Raw genomic sequence first — 18,052 nt, forward strand, 5'->3', positions numbered from 1 at the left:
TTTATAATTTTATTGGGTAAAATAACTTTTAATTGTATCAATGACTAAAAGAAAGTGGAAAACCAGAATCGTAAACCAAAAAAAAAAAATCGTGGAACTACATGATATTCCAGTCATCACCAAAGATGAATTGATCCACTGTTATAGCTGAAGGCGTTTTTTTTTGATAACATCATCAACACTTATGAATTTGGTTTATTTAACATATAAAATCATTCAATTTGTGCATACTGTACAAAATATACAAAACTAATCCTGTGAACCTTGAAACATTGCTCGAAGTTCTGGTATTTCAACTTTTTTCGCCAACTTTTTCTTCACTATCCTTTCCCGGATCAGTATAAGTACGGAATTAGCGATAGCAAAAATAATGGCGCATGATCCGAAGACAATCGAGACGTAGAATGCGGCTCGGATACTCTGGTATTTCTGCGAGGCAGTCCCTGGAAATGGTGAATACGACCCTAATAAGGTTAAGAAAAAAAGGTGGATTTCTCATTTACGGATAGTCCCATTTTAACATCTAGGAAAATGTAGGAGGGTAAAGCATGAAAATATCAAACCAGCAATTTGTACGGCTGCAAAAGCAGCGACACCGTTCAATAAGTTTGTATATCCGAGAGCACCAGGAAGTTGCGATGGTCCAACAATAAGTACCAGAAACTGAGCAACCGTGGCTTGGAATAAACCTAAAGGAACTTATTATTTTTATATAGTCCTTAAATGTGTTTTTCTTGTTGTCCAATGGAATATTTGTGCCAAGCGATCATTCATTGTGCTATTAATTTATTGATTTGTGAAAAATTACAAAGAATTACGAAATTATAAAAAAGGATTACGTAAATGCAAAAATTACGTCAGTGGAGCTCCGGGGTTTTCTTTCAAACTTTTTACTGATAAGCTCCTCATATCAATAAGAAGGAAACACTAGGTTAGAGAGAAAAACTTCACCTGAAAAAGTGACTTCTTTCCAAATTTCAAGGATTTTGGTAACGGAATCGACAATACCTCCATTTATTGATTACTGCCACCCATCCCTAACGTTTGAAGTGCGCTTCGTTTTTTTTTAACTTTTTCTAAAACGTTTTTTTTTTCAAAAAATTAACCGTATTTTATAAAACCTAATTCCAAGAAAGAGGAATCCGTAGATTTACGGATTAGATTTTGTGGTTAACAAGTGTGTGCCTCTAACATTTCTGCTTTGTCAACAGTGTCAGTCCGTTCTTATCGATGAAACAATAAATTATTTGAGGAAAGGGCCGTAACAGGAAGATTCAAAATCAATCCAAAATGGCTAGAGCAATAAAATACTTATATATACTATTTATTTATTATTTATTTATATTGAATAGGTCTTAATAGTTTTATTAGTGAACCTCTAGTAAGAACTTTAGACTTTCGATTCGATCCCCACAGTATCCTCAATCACAAGAGATTAATTTTAGCAAAATTCTTTTAGAATAAATTGCCGCTTGTGTTATTTTTAAACTTTTTTTAGACAAATGATCAAGCTGAAATGAAATGTTATTCAGATAAGAAAAAGCAGATTAATAGAGAATTTAATAAAAATTATAGAGAATACAAGGAATAGAAATAGAAGTAGAATAGTAGGATAATATTTATTACTAATTAATAGAGAATTAAAGAATCCAATTATATCATTATCCGAAGGATTAGTACAGAGTGGAAATTCCGTACAATGATTATCACCATTTATTTATTTATTTATTTATTTGTTGAAAACTATTTATTTAATTTTATTTATTTATCTATTTATCATATAAAACGAAACCCTTAGAAGCTTACCTATACCAAATCCAGAAAAGAAATTCTGTACACGGAACTCCCAGGTGGTATAGCAAAATGCTCCAGAGAAAATAGCAGTTTGAGCAATAATATAGTTGAATATCATCACTATTGCTATATGAAGATCGGTCAGACCCAATAGAAGTGTCAGTAGCGCTCTTCCGATAATGGAAGCTATTCCGTGATAGCTATATACCACCTCAGGTCTGGAAAAACAATAAACCGGATTAAATATAAAATAAACATTAATTAATTGGTTGCTTGGAGCAAACCATGAATAAATTGCTGAGGATACAAACACAGAAAAAACAAGACATTATAATACACAGCTAGAAAAGAGGCTATAACTCAACATTTACCACCATTTTTAATGCTATTTTTAAAATTTTTATTTATTTGGTCGGATAATCTCCGGAGTTGAAAGCATCACCCCACGATTCTGACGTGGTAGGGATTTCCGACGGGCAAAAGAATACACGGAACGTGGAACAGACGTATTCAGAATGCGGTTCTTTACCACGTCCTCTATTGCAACGCGCCACTCTTGCGCCCCACCCCCGCCTGCGATTCGTCGAAAATCCATTCGAATGCCACGGTGGACAATTTATCCCATTCGACGAACCGTAGACGGGGGTGGAGCACAAAGGTGGCGCCTTACAATAGACGACGTCTTAAGGAACCACATTCCAAGGTTGTCTGTTTACAGTGATGCAGGGAGAGATGGGCGAGATCCCATCCGTTTCTGCCCCCCCCCCCCCCTATAGTCTTTGGTCCTCGAAAATCCATCCAGATTCGTGGGGTGATGGCTTTAAGAGAAATTGCAAGAAAAAAATGAATGGGTCGTAAAAACTTACTGGACAATACCTTCTTCCTTCATAAGACCAAGTATATTTGCAACATAGATCATACAAACAGCAGAAGCACAGAATGAAGCAACAGCATGCATCCAGAATCCCATATGCGTCCAAACCTGCGGTGTATGGAGTCAAACTTAGCACATATAATGCTGTTAGAAATAATTTATTAATTAATCCTTCTTTTTTTGAAAAAAAAAACTTCCGAGCTGACAAATAATCGCAGAACAAAACTGCATTTCTGCATTATTGACTCTATGCTTGTCAAAAACTCGACACTCGCTATCTTTATCCACAAAAAAATCGCATCCTATAGGATCGATGTGGAATTATGTTGGTCTGAGCGATTTCTGATGGGGAGGGAGAGGGAAGAGAGTGTCTAAAGGGAAGCGTCGCGATCGTGCGGTTGAACATGAACGTTTATGATTATATCCGATTACAGTGGGACTCTAAAAAGAAAGGTTTCCGTATTTTTTGAAATTTGCAGGAAAAGTCCACGATGGGTATTCTATAGCGGCTTTTTTGCTTATTAAAATAACCGAGGTTGGAGGTCAGAGGCTTGATAGGTTGAGATCAGTGAAATCCCGTAGCTTCCCTTCTCTTCTCAAGAATCGCAGATAATTTAGGAATTTAGGAAAGAAATTTAAGAGCATTCTTGTGGCGGTATCTTGATAATATTGGAATTACAAGAAGTGTTATACAAATAAATATATTAGGTAAATTTGAAATACTTCAATTTTGCAAATGTAATATGTCTTTCTACTAGACTTACTACGTCTGGTTTTTGTTTTGTTAAAAAAAAATTCCAAAACCACTACAGTAATCAGTGAATACTCTCACCTGCTACAGGTGAATTCATAACCTTATTCTTCCTAATTTTCAAAAATCCCTCACTACCTTCAATCCTGTGAAGTGGGCAAAGGAATGATGTTGAGAGGAGGAACGTTTCCTAATGAACATTGCCATAGAAGCAGATACAATATACAAAGCGCCAAGAAACTGGAATCCAGTACTCCATGAAAACTAAAAAAAGAAACAATATTTTTTTATAAACTTTCATCTTTTTATTGCGTTCTGAGATAATCTTACACTATTGATTAGCGGCATTAAGATCCTTGGAAGTACAAAGATCCCAATTCCAGGACCAATTGAAATAAATGACATAACAGTATTACGTTTTGTAGTGAAATATTCACATTGAACGGATATGATAGCGTTACGCATCAGTGCACATCCAATACCTAAAGAAATTAAAAGTAAAGTTACTTCTCCGCATCTGGAAACATTTCTGGAACAATTCTGGAAAAACGTTCTCCGTCTACGTTAATAGCAGTCTTCTCATATTAGTAATTTCTTGATTGAAAGTTTTAAAAAGTTATTTATTCCCCTTTTTTGAAGGACGAGAGTTAATGAGTGAAACAGAAGGCATTTAAGCTTTGCATATTTCAGGGTTCAAACCAAAACCATCGATCAGTTTTAATTTTCTTCTGAAAAACTTCTGGAAAGTCTAACTAAAAAAGAATGCAAGTTATTTTCACGGTGATGGGGTTATCTCGGTAACTAATCGACCTCTTCACTATTTGACTTTTTCACTATAGTTTTTTTCATTTTTCATTACCACAGACCTCGTTTATTTACATGTGTGCGTTGCATCATGCGACAGCGATGCATTCACTGTAATTTCATCAGGCTGATACTGTAAGTACTGTAAGTGCGTCCGGTCCTCTTAACCTGTTTTTTTATCCTATCTGAGGTTGAGCGAGACAGCCGAATATGCTGTTTGGTTTTAAAGACAGAAATGCCTATTTTTTTATCATTATTTTAGGAAATATAGATATGGAATTACATCAGTCCAGGATCCGTTAATCACTAAAGGATACAAGTGGGAAAAAGTAGAAAATATTGTCTCAACACACACACTTTCGGCATCAAATTCTATAGATGTGAATAATTTTTCTTATTATCACAAGAATTTGATGCCGAAAGTGTGTGTTGACAGAATATTTTTATCATTACACGTAATCAATCACTATGTTCTTTCAAAAAGTTTTTTTTTTCAAAAAGTTTTCAATGAAAATGGTGTAAATTTGTATAATACTGTAAAATTATATTTACAAATCACTGGTAAACAGATGTGATTGAGAGCTGTTGGCGCTAGAATTATACCATGAACTCTGTAACTCTGATCGATGAGTAAACAAGACATTAAAGCGGAAAGTCTATGTTGCAACCACTTATCAGGAGTATTTTCACGGTTAACGGGTGTGAAAATCATAAGACGATCGAGAACGTACCGATAAGCACGGTGAAGATTGACAAAATAGGCATTGATGGAGCAATTGAACCGATAGAAAATCCGAAAAAACATAACATTGCACCACATACAATACTTATACGTGCACCAGCAAATTGATAAAACATCGCTGCAACGGGTCCTAAAATGATTCTACAATTTTCTTTGATATAGGATTTAAGCTCTAGTTTATAAGGATTTCAGTAGGTAATTACAGAATTATTGTAATTTTCTATTTTTTTCTTTTTGTACCGTTTTTTTATTGTTATTGTTATTTTATTATTTTATTTATTTTATATTATTTTTTTGCTACTGAGCACTTCTTCTCATTATCGTAAATCTGAAATACTTCTAATTCGATCACTTTTCATGTAACCTTCCCATCTTCGAATAACTAAATATTCTGGATTTTCAACAACTCGAATACCTTCAGAAAGACAAGTGATTTCAAAGTACTTAAAGATCCAGAAATCCCAATTATATCCCCTTAAAACTTCCAAATAAACAACGGATCTGCAGAACACAAAAAATTATCCAAGTGTTCTCCACGTTTCTGGAACTAACCAGCAATAAGACTTGAAGCTGTGGGAACAACTATAATAACGGCATCAGCTTCCTTTTTCGTGCAGTTGTATTCTTCCATAACTGAAGGGACGAAGATGTTCGTTACCTAAAAAAAAGAGAAAAGAATAGAACGATAAAAATACAAAGTAATAGTAATAGTAATTATTATTATTATACAGATGGGTATGTAATTGAGAACGATGATAAACATATGTGAACGGCTGCGGTTTAGGTTTCCATGGTTTTGTTTCTGGGAACATGAAATTTCAAAAAACTAACCAGAATTATTCAATTATTTCTAAATAGAACCCCATAAATCGTTCAGATGCCCTCAAAGATCACTTATTTGAAAGTTCTAGTTGTGTAGTAAGCTCCTATAGCATTTTTCAGGAAACATTATCCGTCATTCGTCTTAAATTTTCAAAAGAAATAAAACGTACTAAGCTTCAAGGTTTACTTTGCAAATGAAATTACTTAGAATCTTTTTTTTTTGAAAGAGAAAAAAAAGGTAAGAAAAAACTTTTCTAAGAGTAGATCTTCTGTTTACTTCAAATTTCTATTAAAATTGCATTTTTACATTTTTTTTATTGTTATATTATTCGCTTGAGATAGTGGGTTCTCCGCACTGTTTGAAAAACATCTTCTAGAAAAATGAGAAGTTTTCTAGAAATCTCTTTTCACTGAAGGATCCTGTCAATTTTTAAGTAACTTTTCCAAATGACAGTACTGTTACCGTTGATCAGATTCGTGAACTGAGGATTTTCTGGACATAAATCTGATCATGAAAGTATTTTTGAAGCATTTTCACTTTCCAGAGAGTAAACATTAGCTGCAATAGTAAGCAATTTCTGCGATAAAACAAAAGATCGTCAAGAAATAATCTCTGGATGGTCAGTTACAAAAAAAAAGAAAGTTAAAACAAAGTCAAGAACTCTCCACAAGAAAAAAAAACAATTTACGATTGATGAAAGATGAAAAACAGAAAACTGAGGTGGATCTCATTCCAGAACTCACATGCCGTACTCCTGTTTCTGTGAGAAGAATATAGAATCCGATAAATGCCAACCATATTCGACGCCATTCAGATGGAGAGCTGTCGCGTGGTTCAACTGTTGAAATCTCTTTTGGCATTGTGGACACCACTTCTGGATGCGCACCACCTATCAATAAAGATCGTTCAGAAATCGAGAAGAAACGCTTGACGTGAACGAAGACGTTCAATCTGGTGCCGCGCTTATCAGACACGCCGTTTTCTTTCACTCAGTAAACGCCAGGGCACCATCTAAGTTCACATAATCACGCTCATCTGAATTTAACCCATTCAAAGACTTCATAACTCACTATTGCATCAATTTATGTATTTTCTGGTCACGGATGAGTCACCGGTGTATCACGCACTAGCAAAAAATAAAAAAAGTCAAAAAATTTTACCTTACAAGCACTCCACACCTTTACGTTACAAACACGTCACATTTATATTATATTCGATTATATTCATCGATGTATTTATTTACGTTATGTGTCATTGTTTATTTACATCTATATCATTTTTATTTACATGTATGTATATTGTATCTATTTACATTTTACCAACATTTTCTTTCATTGTACACATAATCGCACTCATCTGAACGCACCCTCTTCAATGATTTCACAACTCACTATTGTAACAAATTATGTATTTTCTGGTCACGGATGAGTCACCGGTGTATCACGCACTAAAATTTGACTTTTACCTTATAAGCACACCACACTTATATTATATTCGTTTATGTTCATCAATGTATTTATTAATTTTATGTATTGTTATTTATTTACATCTATGTCGTGTTTATTTACATCCATATCGTATTTATTTGCATGTATAATGCTTTTGTTTTTATTTTATCAACATTTTCTTTCATTGTACGTGTAAAAAAGATAGTTGTGATATGATGGCACTTGCATGGAAAAATATATCCAAGGCCATTGTTAATGGAAGGCGAACTGGGATAAAGTAGTAGAAATGCTTCATCACGGATATGCTCGCAGCAGACGATAGGAATTTGATGAGACCTGAACCTGTATCCTATGTCATTTCTCCAACCTGGATAAACACGGACTCTTCCGGACAAATGAGCTTGTGCTGGATATCTTGTTATCTGAGAAAAAATTGCTGGTGGATAAATGTAACACGCATGGAAAGTCCACTCAATCTATCGCTGGATATTATCTTGGATATTATTATTATTATCTTGGATATTTTTATCCAAGAAACGGCTACACCCTGCAATGAAGTACCATATAATCGAGATTACATTAGGAAATCACGTTAGTCACACTCTATTGGGTGGTTGGGAAAAATAAGCGGCCGATGGTTTCATTTCCTATGTGTTTATCCAAGGAAAAATATATTATATTATATTATATTTCGGAGACAAGATCTGGTCTTTCTCGCTCCTTTGAGGACGTTTATTCTGGATAAGTTGGATCTAAACTCACGTCTTTGTAAGAAAACGTTGTAAATCGACAGTAATGCTCACCGGATGTGGATAAGATTCGGAATAGGTTAGTTAATATGTTAATAGCTTGGAAATTTTCAAAAGAAGCAGAATTTCTAAGCGTTTCGTGGACAAGACACGATTTCCTCCACATTTCGAATCTTGTCTTTTAAAAAAATTCGTATGGAGAATAGATTATTAAAAAAGATGGTATTTCAACGGGCCGTTGGACCGTGTGTTCAACCTTGCGACCGCGACGCGTCCACCAGAACTTGGAGTCCTGACGCGAAGAGATTCTCAATTCCTCACTGAGAAGAGTGAGTAATTCCTCATTAATCTGTTGTGCTGCTGAAAATCAAACCAAACTAAAACTTCATTAATTTTATCGAACATATGGCAACAAAAAAAAATGAGATAACGAGCAACAGAAAACGAAAGCACCACACTGGAAATCACGCGCATGTCTGTGTGGTCACTCGTTAAAACGAACTACCTCGAAAAAAAAAGATGATGACGATTCCTCAGGAATAAATCTAATATATGTATGTAATGAGAAACATATCAACAGAACACGTGATACCCAACAAAAAAAAATCTCGCAAAATAGAGTGAGAAAAGAAAAAACAGCAGAATAAATATTTCTATGAGATATCATCGCAAATATAAGTACTGAATTCACTCAAATGAGGCAAATTCAACAATCACACGATGTGAATCTGTTGAAAAAACCAGAGTGTCTGAGGAAGAAAAGCAACAAATTGAAAAGTGTTTACCGGTAAACATACTTTGTAAATGCATAATTCATATAGAAATCTATTTCTGAAGAAAAAAAAAGGAAGGGGGAAAAAAACAGATGCAACTGGGATGAAGAGAAAAAAAAACGAAAAGCAGAGGTAAGCTCGAGAAATGATCAGTGATGAACTGCCATAAGTAGCATTTTAGCCGATTGTGCGACACTGTACGCCGCATGACATGCATCTTCCGCATCCAGAATCGGTGCATTGCATTTTGCGCTGAGAATCTTAACGAGAACAAATGCTCTGATAAGTAAAAAGTAAAACAACAAAGACTACAGATAATAAAACAATATTGATATTTTCCTAAACGTTCTCCTATCCTAGCAGAAAAATCCGAGAAATAACGAGTTTTCTTATCAATCTTTTCTTACATTTTATCAAATGTCAACGAAGATGACTAATTTTAACGGACTTCTTTAGTCATTTCAAGGATGTATCGCATGTGACAAGCGAATACTTCTCCCTATTTCTTCCCAAAAACCTACTAGTTTCAGGAAACTCCACAAATACTCATTCAATTAATTCCATTAGTAAGACCTAGCCTTTAATACTAGTTTGAACATATTTAGTGTCAAGATTAAGTCGATAACTAAAAGCTAAACGCTTCTTCGACTAGCCACTCAAATCATGGATCTGTTGGAAGCGTTCAGGAACACCTTGTTATAGTCTGGTCAAAACGACATGAAACACGTTGCAGTTGCGTAAGCGGCTGTGCTCGAAGCGGTGCGGTGGAGACAGCGGTTGGAATCGAGGTGGGACCATGGGGAACTGCGGAGATGAGTGGTGGAGAGGATCCTTACACGATCCGAACCGCTACGCTCCACCACGCCGCTTCCAGCGCAGCCGCTTGCGCAACTGTTCGTGCTTCATGTCGTTTTAATCCAACTATGCCTGTGGATTCCCATAAAGCGTAGCTAAAAAGCAATAGAACAATTCCATTCACGATGTTTTAACCCTTTGCACTCCTGGAATCTAGTCAGGCACATGGAACACAATGAACTCCAGCAATTTCGGTCACAAATCTTATGCTAATCCTAAGTCACTTATTTTATGAAGCAAAAAATACAGTTATTCCCATACTATTTTTCTGTTGAAAAAAGTAAAACAAGCGTGTCGCCGCTACGGCGATATTGCGTTTAAAGTACATATCTTCAATGTCGCACGTGCGGCGAGCGACAACGGAGTGCAAAGGGTATTCAAAAACGATATTCAAAACATACTTATGAAAAAGCTGAAAAAAAAACATTTTTCCTTGTAAAATTCGACTATTTGCTTTTAATAAATTGATGTAAGGGACCTTATATTTCCATATCAATAATTTCTTATTGTAAATGCACACTGAGATCTCTTCCAAATAATTGGTGGGACGAAAACCGATCCCCGGCTACATTCTGTACCTGCACTCTGAATCACCATCAGGTTTACTCATCAGCTCCTTCAAAGAATTTTTGGAAAATAATTTTTCTAGTGCTTACATCTACCAAGCAAAAATTTTAACCTTCACTTTAAATTTAATTTTAATTCCATTTCTAAAATATTCCTAAAAAGATAAGGTAAAGAATACAAACTAAATCGTATTAATTGGAATTCATTCTGAAGAAAACATACCATAGTTGCATCCATGAGCCCTGTAACCGCTTGTTCGGTTTTTCCGATACGCTGATCGCGAGGAATCAAACATATTATGTGATTAATGAGGGTGGCAATCTAAACAGAAAATATTCAACAACTTCTCCCATATTTTCGTCTCCTCCTCTATCCTCATCCTCACCTTGTGGGCATGATCACTCGAACGTCCGTGAAGCTGTTTATGTTGCGCATCGGTAAGAAGTGCTCGGATGGCCACAGTAAGATTCTCGGTCTCGCGAATCAGATTATCCGGGAACACTGGAATCAACACATGTCCACTGTTCACTTCAACAAAGTACAAAAAACCTAAATATTCACTAACCAGATTCACTGAATGCTTCTTGAACCTTGGAAGCCACCACTTGAGGGGCTGGGGTTACAGTAGCATAGTCGTTCGAATCCATATTTCGATCACGTATTCGCAATTTTTCCCGTGCAGCATCTCTGGATTCGTCTCGTTCTCTGGAACAATCCCTATGTGAAGCACGTAATTCTAAATTACGGATATTTAGAATCGCTACTCATTTCACTATTAATACCTGTGATTCTCCGCACTCATTCTACCACTCGGAACCATCCGTGAATATCCTGGTGTTGATCCGCTCATACTTCCATGTCGCTTCGCTATCCTCGACTCTTCTGTGAATAAACATTTACCCGTAGAACGAATATATTCCTACTTAACTATACGTTATAACTATAAAAAAATAACCTATCGGTGGTCGGCCGATGCGGTCACCGCGTTCCAATCCAACAGAATGCGCACGTTCCACTATATGGTTGCCGGACATATGTGGTACTGTAGCTGGTGACGGTAATCGTCTTGCTAACGCAGCTTGTTCGGATAAACGAACAATCTGAACGCCAGACAATGAATCCATCGACGGCGGTGGATTCATCCATACCATACTCACCTCGTCTTTTAAACAGCTATTCTCTACTCTCATATGTTCCATGGAGTTTTGTAAGCTGGTGAGGATCCTTGAAAAAAAAACAGACGAGACATTGAATTTTACGAACAAATTTGAACCAGAAAAGAAGTATACTAACTTCATGATTTGCGTATTCGTATGTGAAATCGAGTTCAGCTTGTTTTCATTCTCGGTCATTCGTTCCTTCAACTCCAGCACGTCGTCGATTGATACACGTCCATCTATAACAGCATCTATGGAAGATGTCGAGCGAGTCTTGTTTCCGGACGATCTCCTTAAATAAGCAGAACATTAACCAGTTACAGTAAAAAAAAATCCAAAGTAAACGGTTTTTACACTTGTTTCATGTCACTGAATAAAACAATTTATTCCTGATTGTTCACGGAAAAAACTTTAAGAAGAGATTCAGAAATTAATCAACCCGTAGCAATTACCTTGTAGTGCCGCTAGTACGAATCTCGCCTACTCTTCCAGGAAAATCAGCAACCTCATCATAATCCCTGTTAAGTTCACTTGAATCCATTCTTGTATTGCTAAACATATCCAGATAGAACCTCATTTGACATGAACACATGACTCAAAGAAATAATATGAAACCTCGATAGATTGTGAAGGTTGCTAGTGTCCAGTGTCTCTTGCAAATCCTCAGGAGGACGCCCGAAATAGCGACGTTTAGCTTCCTGAAAAAAAGCGTTACACTCATTTCACTGCATTCCTGGGCATCCTTGAAAGAAGATGGACCATTTGCAAACAAATTAATTTGGAAACAGCTGCTGTGAATATCAGCGAAAACCGCAGAGTGCGCCCCGAAAAAGGACCCAGTTGTCCATAATTAAAATAGTGCTGCGCTAAGGAAAAAGGAAAAAAAATGACACTTTGAATATGGGAGTTCAGTAGATTGTTCCGTTCCCTTCAGAGAAAAAAAAGTGATTTTGGTGGATTCATGAACGTAAATAAAAAAACGAATCGATCCATAAATCATATTTTGAGTAGATTGGATTAAAATCCAATTTATTATCCAGACAAGATCAAAATGAGGGTTTACAACTAAACGTAGGAGAAAAAAGGAAAATTTAAATTTAAAAAAGAAATTGAATTACAAATAATAACCAAACAGAGGAGACAGAAGGAAATACGAGGTTTGCGGTTCAGATATGCAAGGTCTACTGACTGTTTCCCACACCGTACGGACTCTTATGCAAAACATGGGAAAAGATGGGAACAGCTCCATTCCCTGAACGTCTACGAATGCGAACTATGACTAATACTCGCATAAATACTCTACTCACTGTATAATAAACAAGGGATTCCAGAAAAATATGAAACATTCGTCAAAGTTTCCCTTTTTTTGAAAAGTACTTCATTCAACTCTAGTATAAAATTTCACAGGAACTACAATGATAAGAAATAGAAAATAAATGAAAAAAGTAAGCCATAAACATCAAATGAACCAACATAGCATACCTTTAACACGTCAATAATAAGTGTAGCAAATTCTCGAACGTCGTATTTGGCCAATTTTTGTCGCAGTTGGTTTCTTGTAGCAGAAAATGCAGGATTCAACTAAATTATGGAAGCTATGGCAAATTAGATGCAGAATTTAGAAAGAAAAAATTACTAAATAACAGTTTGAATTATTTCTTGAAGGGGGTTAAATCATGGCCCATGTCCCTCATACCCTCATAACTCGAATGTGTTTCAAATTCTCATAATAATTTCTTGGTATTGAAGACAACATTCGTTAAAATTTTCGAGGTTAGAATCTCTCTTCCAGTAGGGAAAGCCTGCTATGTATTCCATAAGTATGGGATTGAAACTCGCAAATGTTAAATTGAGAAATTTTCGGATTATCGACTTTAGAAGCTACAGAAGATCGATAAAAAGGAAAAATACTAATAGAACAAATGAACAATTAGCATACCGGTAAAAATACAGCTACACACTGTTCATTTCCAGAAGTTATCTTCCCTTGATTCATAGCCATCCATGCTGCCTGAGTCTCTCGACGATCAACCTAGAATGGAAGCAAAGTGTTGTGACTTATTCAACGTTCTCCTCAGTATTTATGTTCCAGAAATAATGATGATGGAATTAATAGAAATAATTTCAGGCTTTAGATAAAGACGAAGTTATCAAAACCTCAGATCATGACCAAAGTTTCACCAAAACTTTGCTGGTGAAACAAGAAAACATTTTAAAAATTGGAATTTTCTCTTTTCTGCAACTATTATCGAATACTCGACGAGAATTTTTAAATAGTTCATGAAATAAGTAACACTTATTGAGGGTTCCAAAAAAATATGGGCTATTTTTGGATATTCTAATCACATTCCCTGTACAAAAACCTCTTCGACATTGAACAGCGACCAATTTTTCCAACGTCTCATGTCAATTTAACGATATGTCTATAATTTGAAATTCTCAAATTTTCCGTTCCCGTGAAAAATAACTTCCAGGCGTCATAACAAGATCTATAATTTGCCCAATTGATGATTTTTCCTCGAATTTAAGATTCTCTTCAAAAAAAAAAAGACTAGAGTATGTATGAAAAATGATGGATACCAATTCCGGGACCACTTAAAAGAGAGGAATTATTGGAAGCAAAACAAGTAGTTTAAGATAGCCTTCAACAAAGATCAGAGAATGTATCAAAAATATAAAATCCTAAAATTGAAGCCATGTTAAATAGAAGAATCAGTAGAAACAGAATAAAAAAAAAGGTGTGTTATCTCTACGATAGTATAATCTCAGTTATTTTTTTACTGTCAGGAAATCCACCAATCCAAATACCTATCAAGAAAAAACAGAAGAAAAAACAATAAAACTTTCGTAACATTGAAGTACCTCGTCGTAAACGTCCTGTAAAAGTTTCTCAAATGCACAATCAGGAAGCGCTTGAATCTTTAACCGTACTGATCGTAATGTTTCCACGGCGTTCTTAGCAGTAAGTTCAGGAATTAGGAAATGTTGTTGATGCTGGAACAAAAGAGGATTTCTTATGACTATAGATGTTTAATTAGAACAGAACCTAACCTGATGATCAGGTTTACGACCACAAAGAAATAATGATAATCTATTCGTTAAGTCAAATGCTAACTCATCTAGCCGATTAGCGAGGTCAACCTGTAATAAGAAGCGTTGACCTATATAGATAAGCGTAAACAGGTAGTCAAAACAAATATTATATCAATCAAACAGTGATAATATTGGTGTTGGACTCACAAATCCATCCTGACGAGCCAATTGGGCTGGGGTAAGATCAGCTGCATTGCGAAGTAATGGATCAGCACCATAAATATACAATAGTTCAACCTAAATGAGGAAAAGTTGAACCTAAATGAGGATCAAACGCCATTAGAGGATAACAAGAGCACTGAAAATAAGTTGAAGTAAGACGTGAGCATATTCCTTCTCGGATGACATGACAAAAAGTACGGAAAAGGTTAAAGAAAGTTCCAGAATAATGCAGAAAATAGTTCGCAACAATCTAAATCTTAACAGAATCGATAATGTAACTAAGAAGAATAATAGCATCAGAGCCTAAGAGCTTTAATCCACATATATTCTCAAAAATAATCATTATAGTTGAACTTTCCAGCGAAAATGCTCCAAGTCCAGGAAAAAAAAACAAGAGGCACACTACGATCACACAAAGTAATACTAAACATTTTGTTATTATTAATCCATTTCGAGCCTAGGATTTTTGAAACGATAGTTTAACGAAAATTCAATGAAATCAATTAATGACTTCGATAGAGTTTCATTCCAGAAACTGAGGAAAGGAAACTGTAAAACGAATAACAAAACAAACCTGCATTGATTGCCCTTCTTTTGCAGCCACATGTAACGGACTATTTCCTTTTTCCGGATCCACATAGTGGACATCAGCTCCCATCGCTAACAATCTGAAGCAAAAACAGTACTAGATCCACAATGTTCATCGCAATCACACCAACCTCTATTCGCTCAGGCAAGCGTGAAATTAAAAATGAAAAGAAAAACAGGAAGATAACCCAACTAAGCTAACAATCGAACGCAATCCGGATAAAATTGATTAGAAAATAAAGTCACATCACTTGAATAATACATTAAAAGTTCATAATTTCAATTTTTCACATGTTTGGACTCAGAAAAAGAGTGCTTCTTTTCCTCTGATGGACCAGTGGTGATTTTGAATAAGTAAATAACAAATAAAGAAAGAAATAACCATAAAAGTGATCTAAACCTGAACTAGACACTAACCTTAACGTAGTGTCGACATGAGCGGTACGAACGCAAGACCATAGCTGTTTGTTTACATCATCCAAACTCCATGGTTCGTCATCCTTAGTTGGTTTACGGATGAACGCATGATCAACATATTTGGCTTTAATGAAAGCCTCCTTAGTAGGAAGAATCGGATCACTAAATATAAGAAATTCCTGAAAAATTGGAGAAGAACAATTTGAAGCAGATCTCCAGGCAGCTTCTAAGAAATATCTCAACATTTTAATGTGCCTTACTGTACAAAATTATTCTTTGTTCGTTAAACATCTGATTTTTTAAAAGCTCATCCATGGCGACTTTAGCGAATTTACATTAATGGAATGTTTATGAAAGAAACTAAAAATAAATAGATGTGTAATATGCGTACTTTACTGCGAAGAAGTAGCAGTCACTATTTTAAGATAAATCATAACGGTTACCTTTAAAAAAAAACACTCCCTGCTCAAATTTCAAAGAGAAGAGAACTCGAAAAATGCGAAAGTTCTGCAATGTAAAATAATAACGGATTTTCCAGCGAAGATTGGTTTTTTAAGTTATCACCTTATTTTCTCTCAACAGCAGAAGTGAGCTTACAGATGAAAATTCGTTCTTGCAACGAAATATGAAAGAAAATAACTCCGTTTAAAAAAGACGTCCACTATCCGGGAAACAGCTAGTGCAACCAAAAATCAACTTGCTATATAAATATATGAAACATATGAACATATAACTCTTTTTTTTTACAGAATTCGATCAACCGATCGAAAAGACGAATGAATACCAGGATTTTTTTTCTGCTCGACCCCTTTAAACGAAAAATGTTCACAACAATGAACGATCTAAAGTGTTTGACAAACTCGAAGGTAAATACCGAGTCACGCTGAACAACAAACAATGAAACGGAAACTGTTATGCTTTTGTTAATGCTCCTTGAAAAGTCGCGCAGAACAATAAGGAAGAATGTCTTGTCTTTTACCGAGAATTCAATTGGAAATAATTCTAGACGTTCTAAACACAAAAACTGATCATTTGATAGTTCAAAACTTCGGCTGGATAAAGAAAATTACGTTACTCATTTTAAAAATTGCGAAGGAAACGCAACTGAATAGCTGCAGGGGTGTATATAAGAGAAAAATACCTTTCAACAAAAAATTCCAACACGTTCTTATATTATATTTGAGTACTTAGGTATGTAAAAATGCTCACTGTGGTAATGGTTTTCTTTTGAATTTCGAGGATGAAGCCGGATCAAGCATCGCATGTTCCCAAACACGATTTGAGCCGGTTCTAAAAACAAAATGACGTACTTGTTTTCGTTTAAGACGGAAATAGCTCAAAAAAACAGAAAGAAGAACCACTTGTGCAGTAATTTGACGAGTTCCAATTGTGGCGTATCCCACATTCCACGATTTAGTGAACGAACTTGTGAATACTGTCGTCCTGAAGAAAAAAAAACACGGATACTCTCCTATTCTCCTGGTTAGCAACTCGAACTCAACAATTCATTGAGTTTTACAGAAACCACCAATAGTGTTATTGATATGTTATCGATAAAAATCCCTAGCATATGTCCACGAACTTCTCTCATAAATACAACAAACCTAAATTTCTATGAACTGAGCAGCAATCCGTGCATATGAGGACACCACGATTGATTGAGGCCCATTGAGGATCGTCTGCGCTGCAATCTGCACATTGCACAATTTCCACGGAAGACGAATGGGCTGAAAAATCCTTTAGGAGTTGAATAAATTTAAAAAGAAGTAAAAGAAAATCAAAATAAAATAATCCCATTATGTGGAGATTAGACACAAAAAAGAAGAGAAACAAGAAAATTCAGTTAAAACAGCTTATAACAAATACCTGTAGGGGAAAGGACAACACCTGAAGTGTCCATCCTGAAATATGCTGAATTATTTCCATGTAAGTCCTTATAAATATACATAAAAAGCATTATAGACGTTAATAAATACAATTAATAATCGATAAGCGGAATTGCTTACAAAATAGGCGAAGCACGTACGAATGTTGGCCTCATTATCGAAGTATGTAACAAGTCCGAGTGCGTGGAATTTACAGTGAGGGAGAACGATAGAAAAACTTGGAGAATCCGCCTGATCGATAAAATTCGTTGGACATGTTGTCGGAAACGGGACAACTGTTACAAGCACGGCTCAGTTTGCTGTGGCTGCTGCTGCTGCTGCTATCCCGAACTCTTTTGTGAATAGAAAAGAGACGGGTAGAGTGGTTATTTGTTAGTTTTTTTTCATATGTAAACAATAAAAAATACTGGGAAGTTACTAGGTACTAATGAAGTAAGGGAATAAGAGAAAATGAAGAGACGAAAAGCACGAGATAAGAAATTTTGAGAAAATTTCACGGATAAAAAGAGGAAATATTTGACGAAACTGCAGAACAAAGTAAATCCCAGCACATCAGGTGTTGAGGTAAG

The 18,052-nt window shown here is 35.5% G+C and overlaps 2 protein-coding genes across 2 annotated transcripts; both read right to left on the reverse strand.

Annotated features, from left to right (window-relative positions):
• Positions 1-249: 249 nt before the first annotated feature.
• Positions 250-6,648, reverse strand: RB195_026111 (uncharacterized protein; the record flags this gene model as incomplete). The annotated part of the gene is made up of 9 exons (XM_064214525.1): positions 250-443; positions 564-689; positions 1,807-2,012; positions 2,661-2,776; positions 3,558-3,683; positions 3,750-3,901; positions 4,955-5,095; positions 5,518-5,623; positions 6,532-6,648. The coding sequence occupies 9 exons, from the start codon at positions 6,646-6,648 to the stop codon at positions 250-252; spliced, it is 1,284 nt and encodes a 427-aa protein (XP_064070406.1).
• Positions 6,649-8,907: 2,259 nt separating this feature from the next.
• RB195_026112 (uncharacterized protein) lies at positions 8,908-17,638 on the reverse strand (the record flags this gene model as incomplete). The annotated part of the gene is made up of 22 exons (XM_013437456.2): positions 8,908-9,018; positions 10,403-10,501; positions 10,566-10,681; positions 10,746-10,885; positions 10,963-11,062; positions 11,136-11,280; positions 11,338-11,404; positions 11,474-11,629; positions 11,790-11,888; positions 11,953-12,035; positions 12,820-12,918; positions 13,277-13,369; positions 14,200-14,331; positions 14,389-14,478; positions 14,578-14,667; positions 15,167-15,260; positions 15,598-15,759; positions 16,807-16,887; positions 16,959-17,040; positions 17,202-17,324; positions 17,464-17,498; positions 17,604-17,638. 22 exons carry the CDS (start codon positions 17,636-17,638, stop codon positions 8,908-8,910), a joined length of 2,232 nt encoding a protein of 743 aa, XP_013292910.2.
• Between the last annotated feature and the right edge of the window lie 414 nt (positions 17,639-18,052).

This window comes from Necator americanus, chromosome X (assembly GCF_031761385.1).
Source record: "Necator americanus strain Aroian chromosome X, whole genome shotgun sequence".
Taxonomy (NCBI): domain Eukaryota; kingdom Metazoa; phylum Nematoda; class Chromadorea; order Rhabditida; family Ancylostomatidae; genus Necator; species Necator americanus.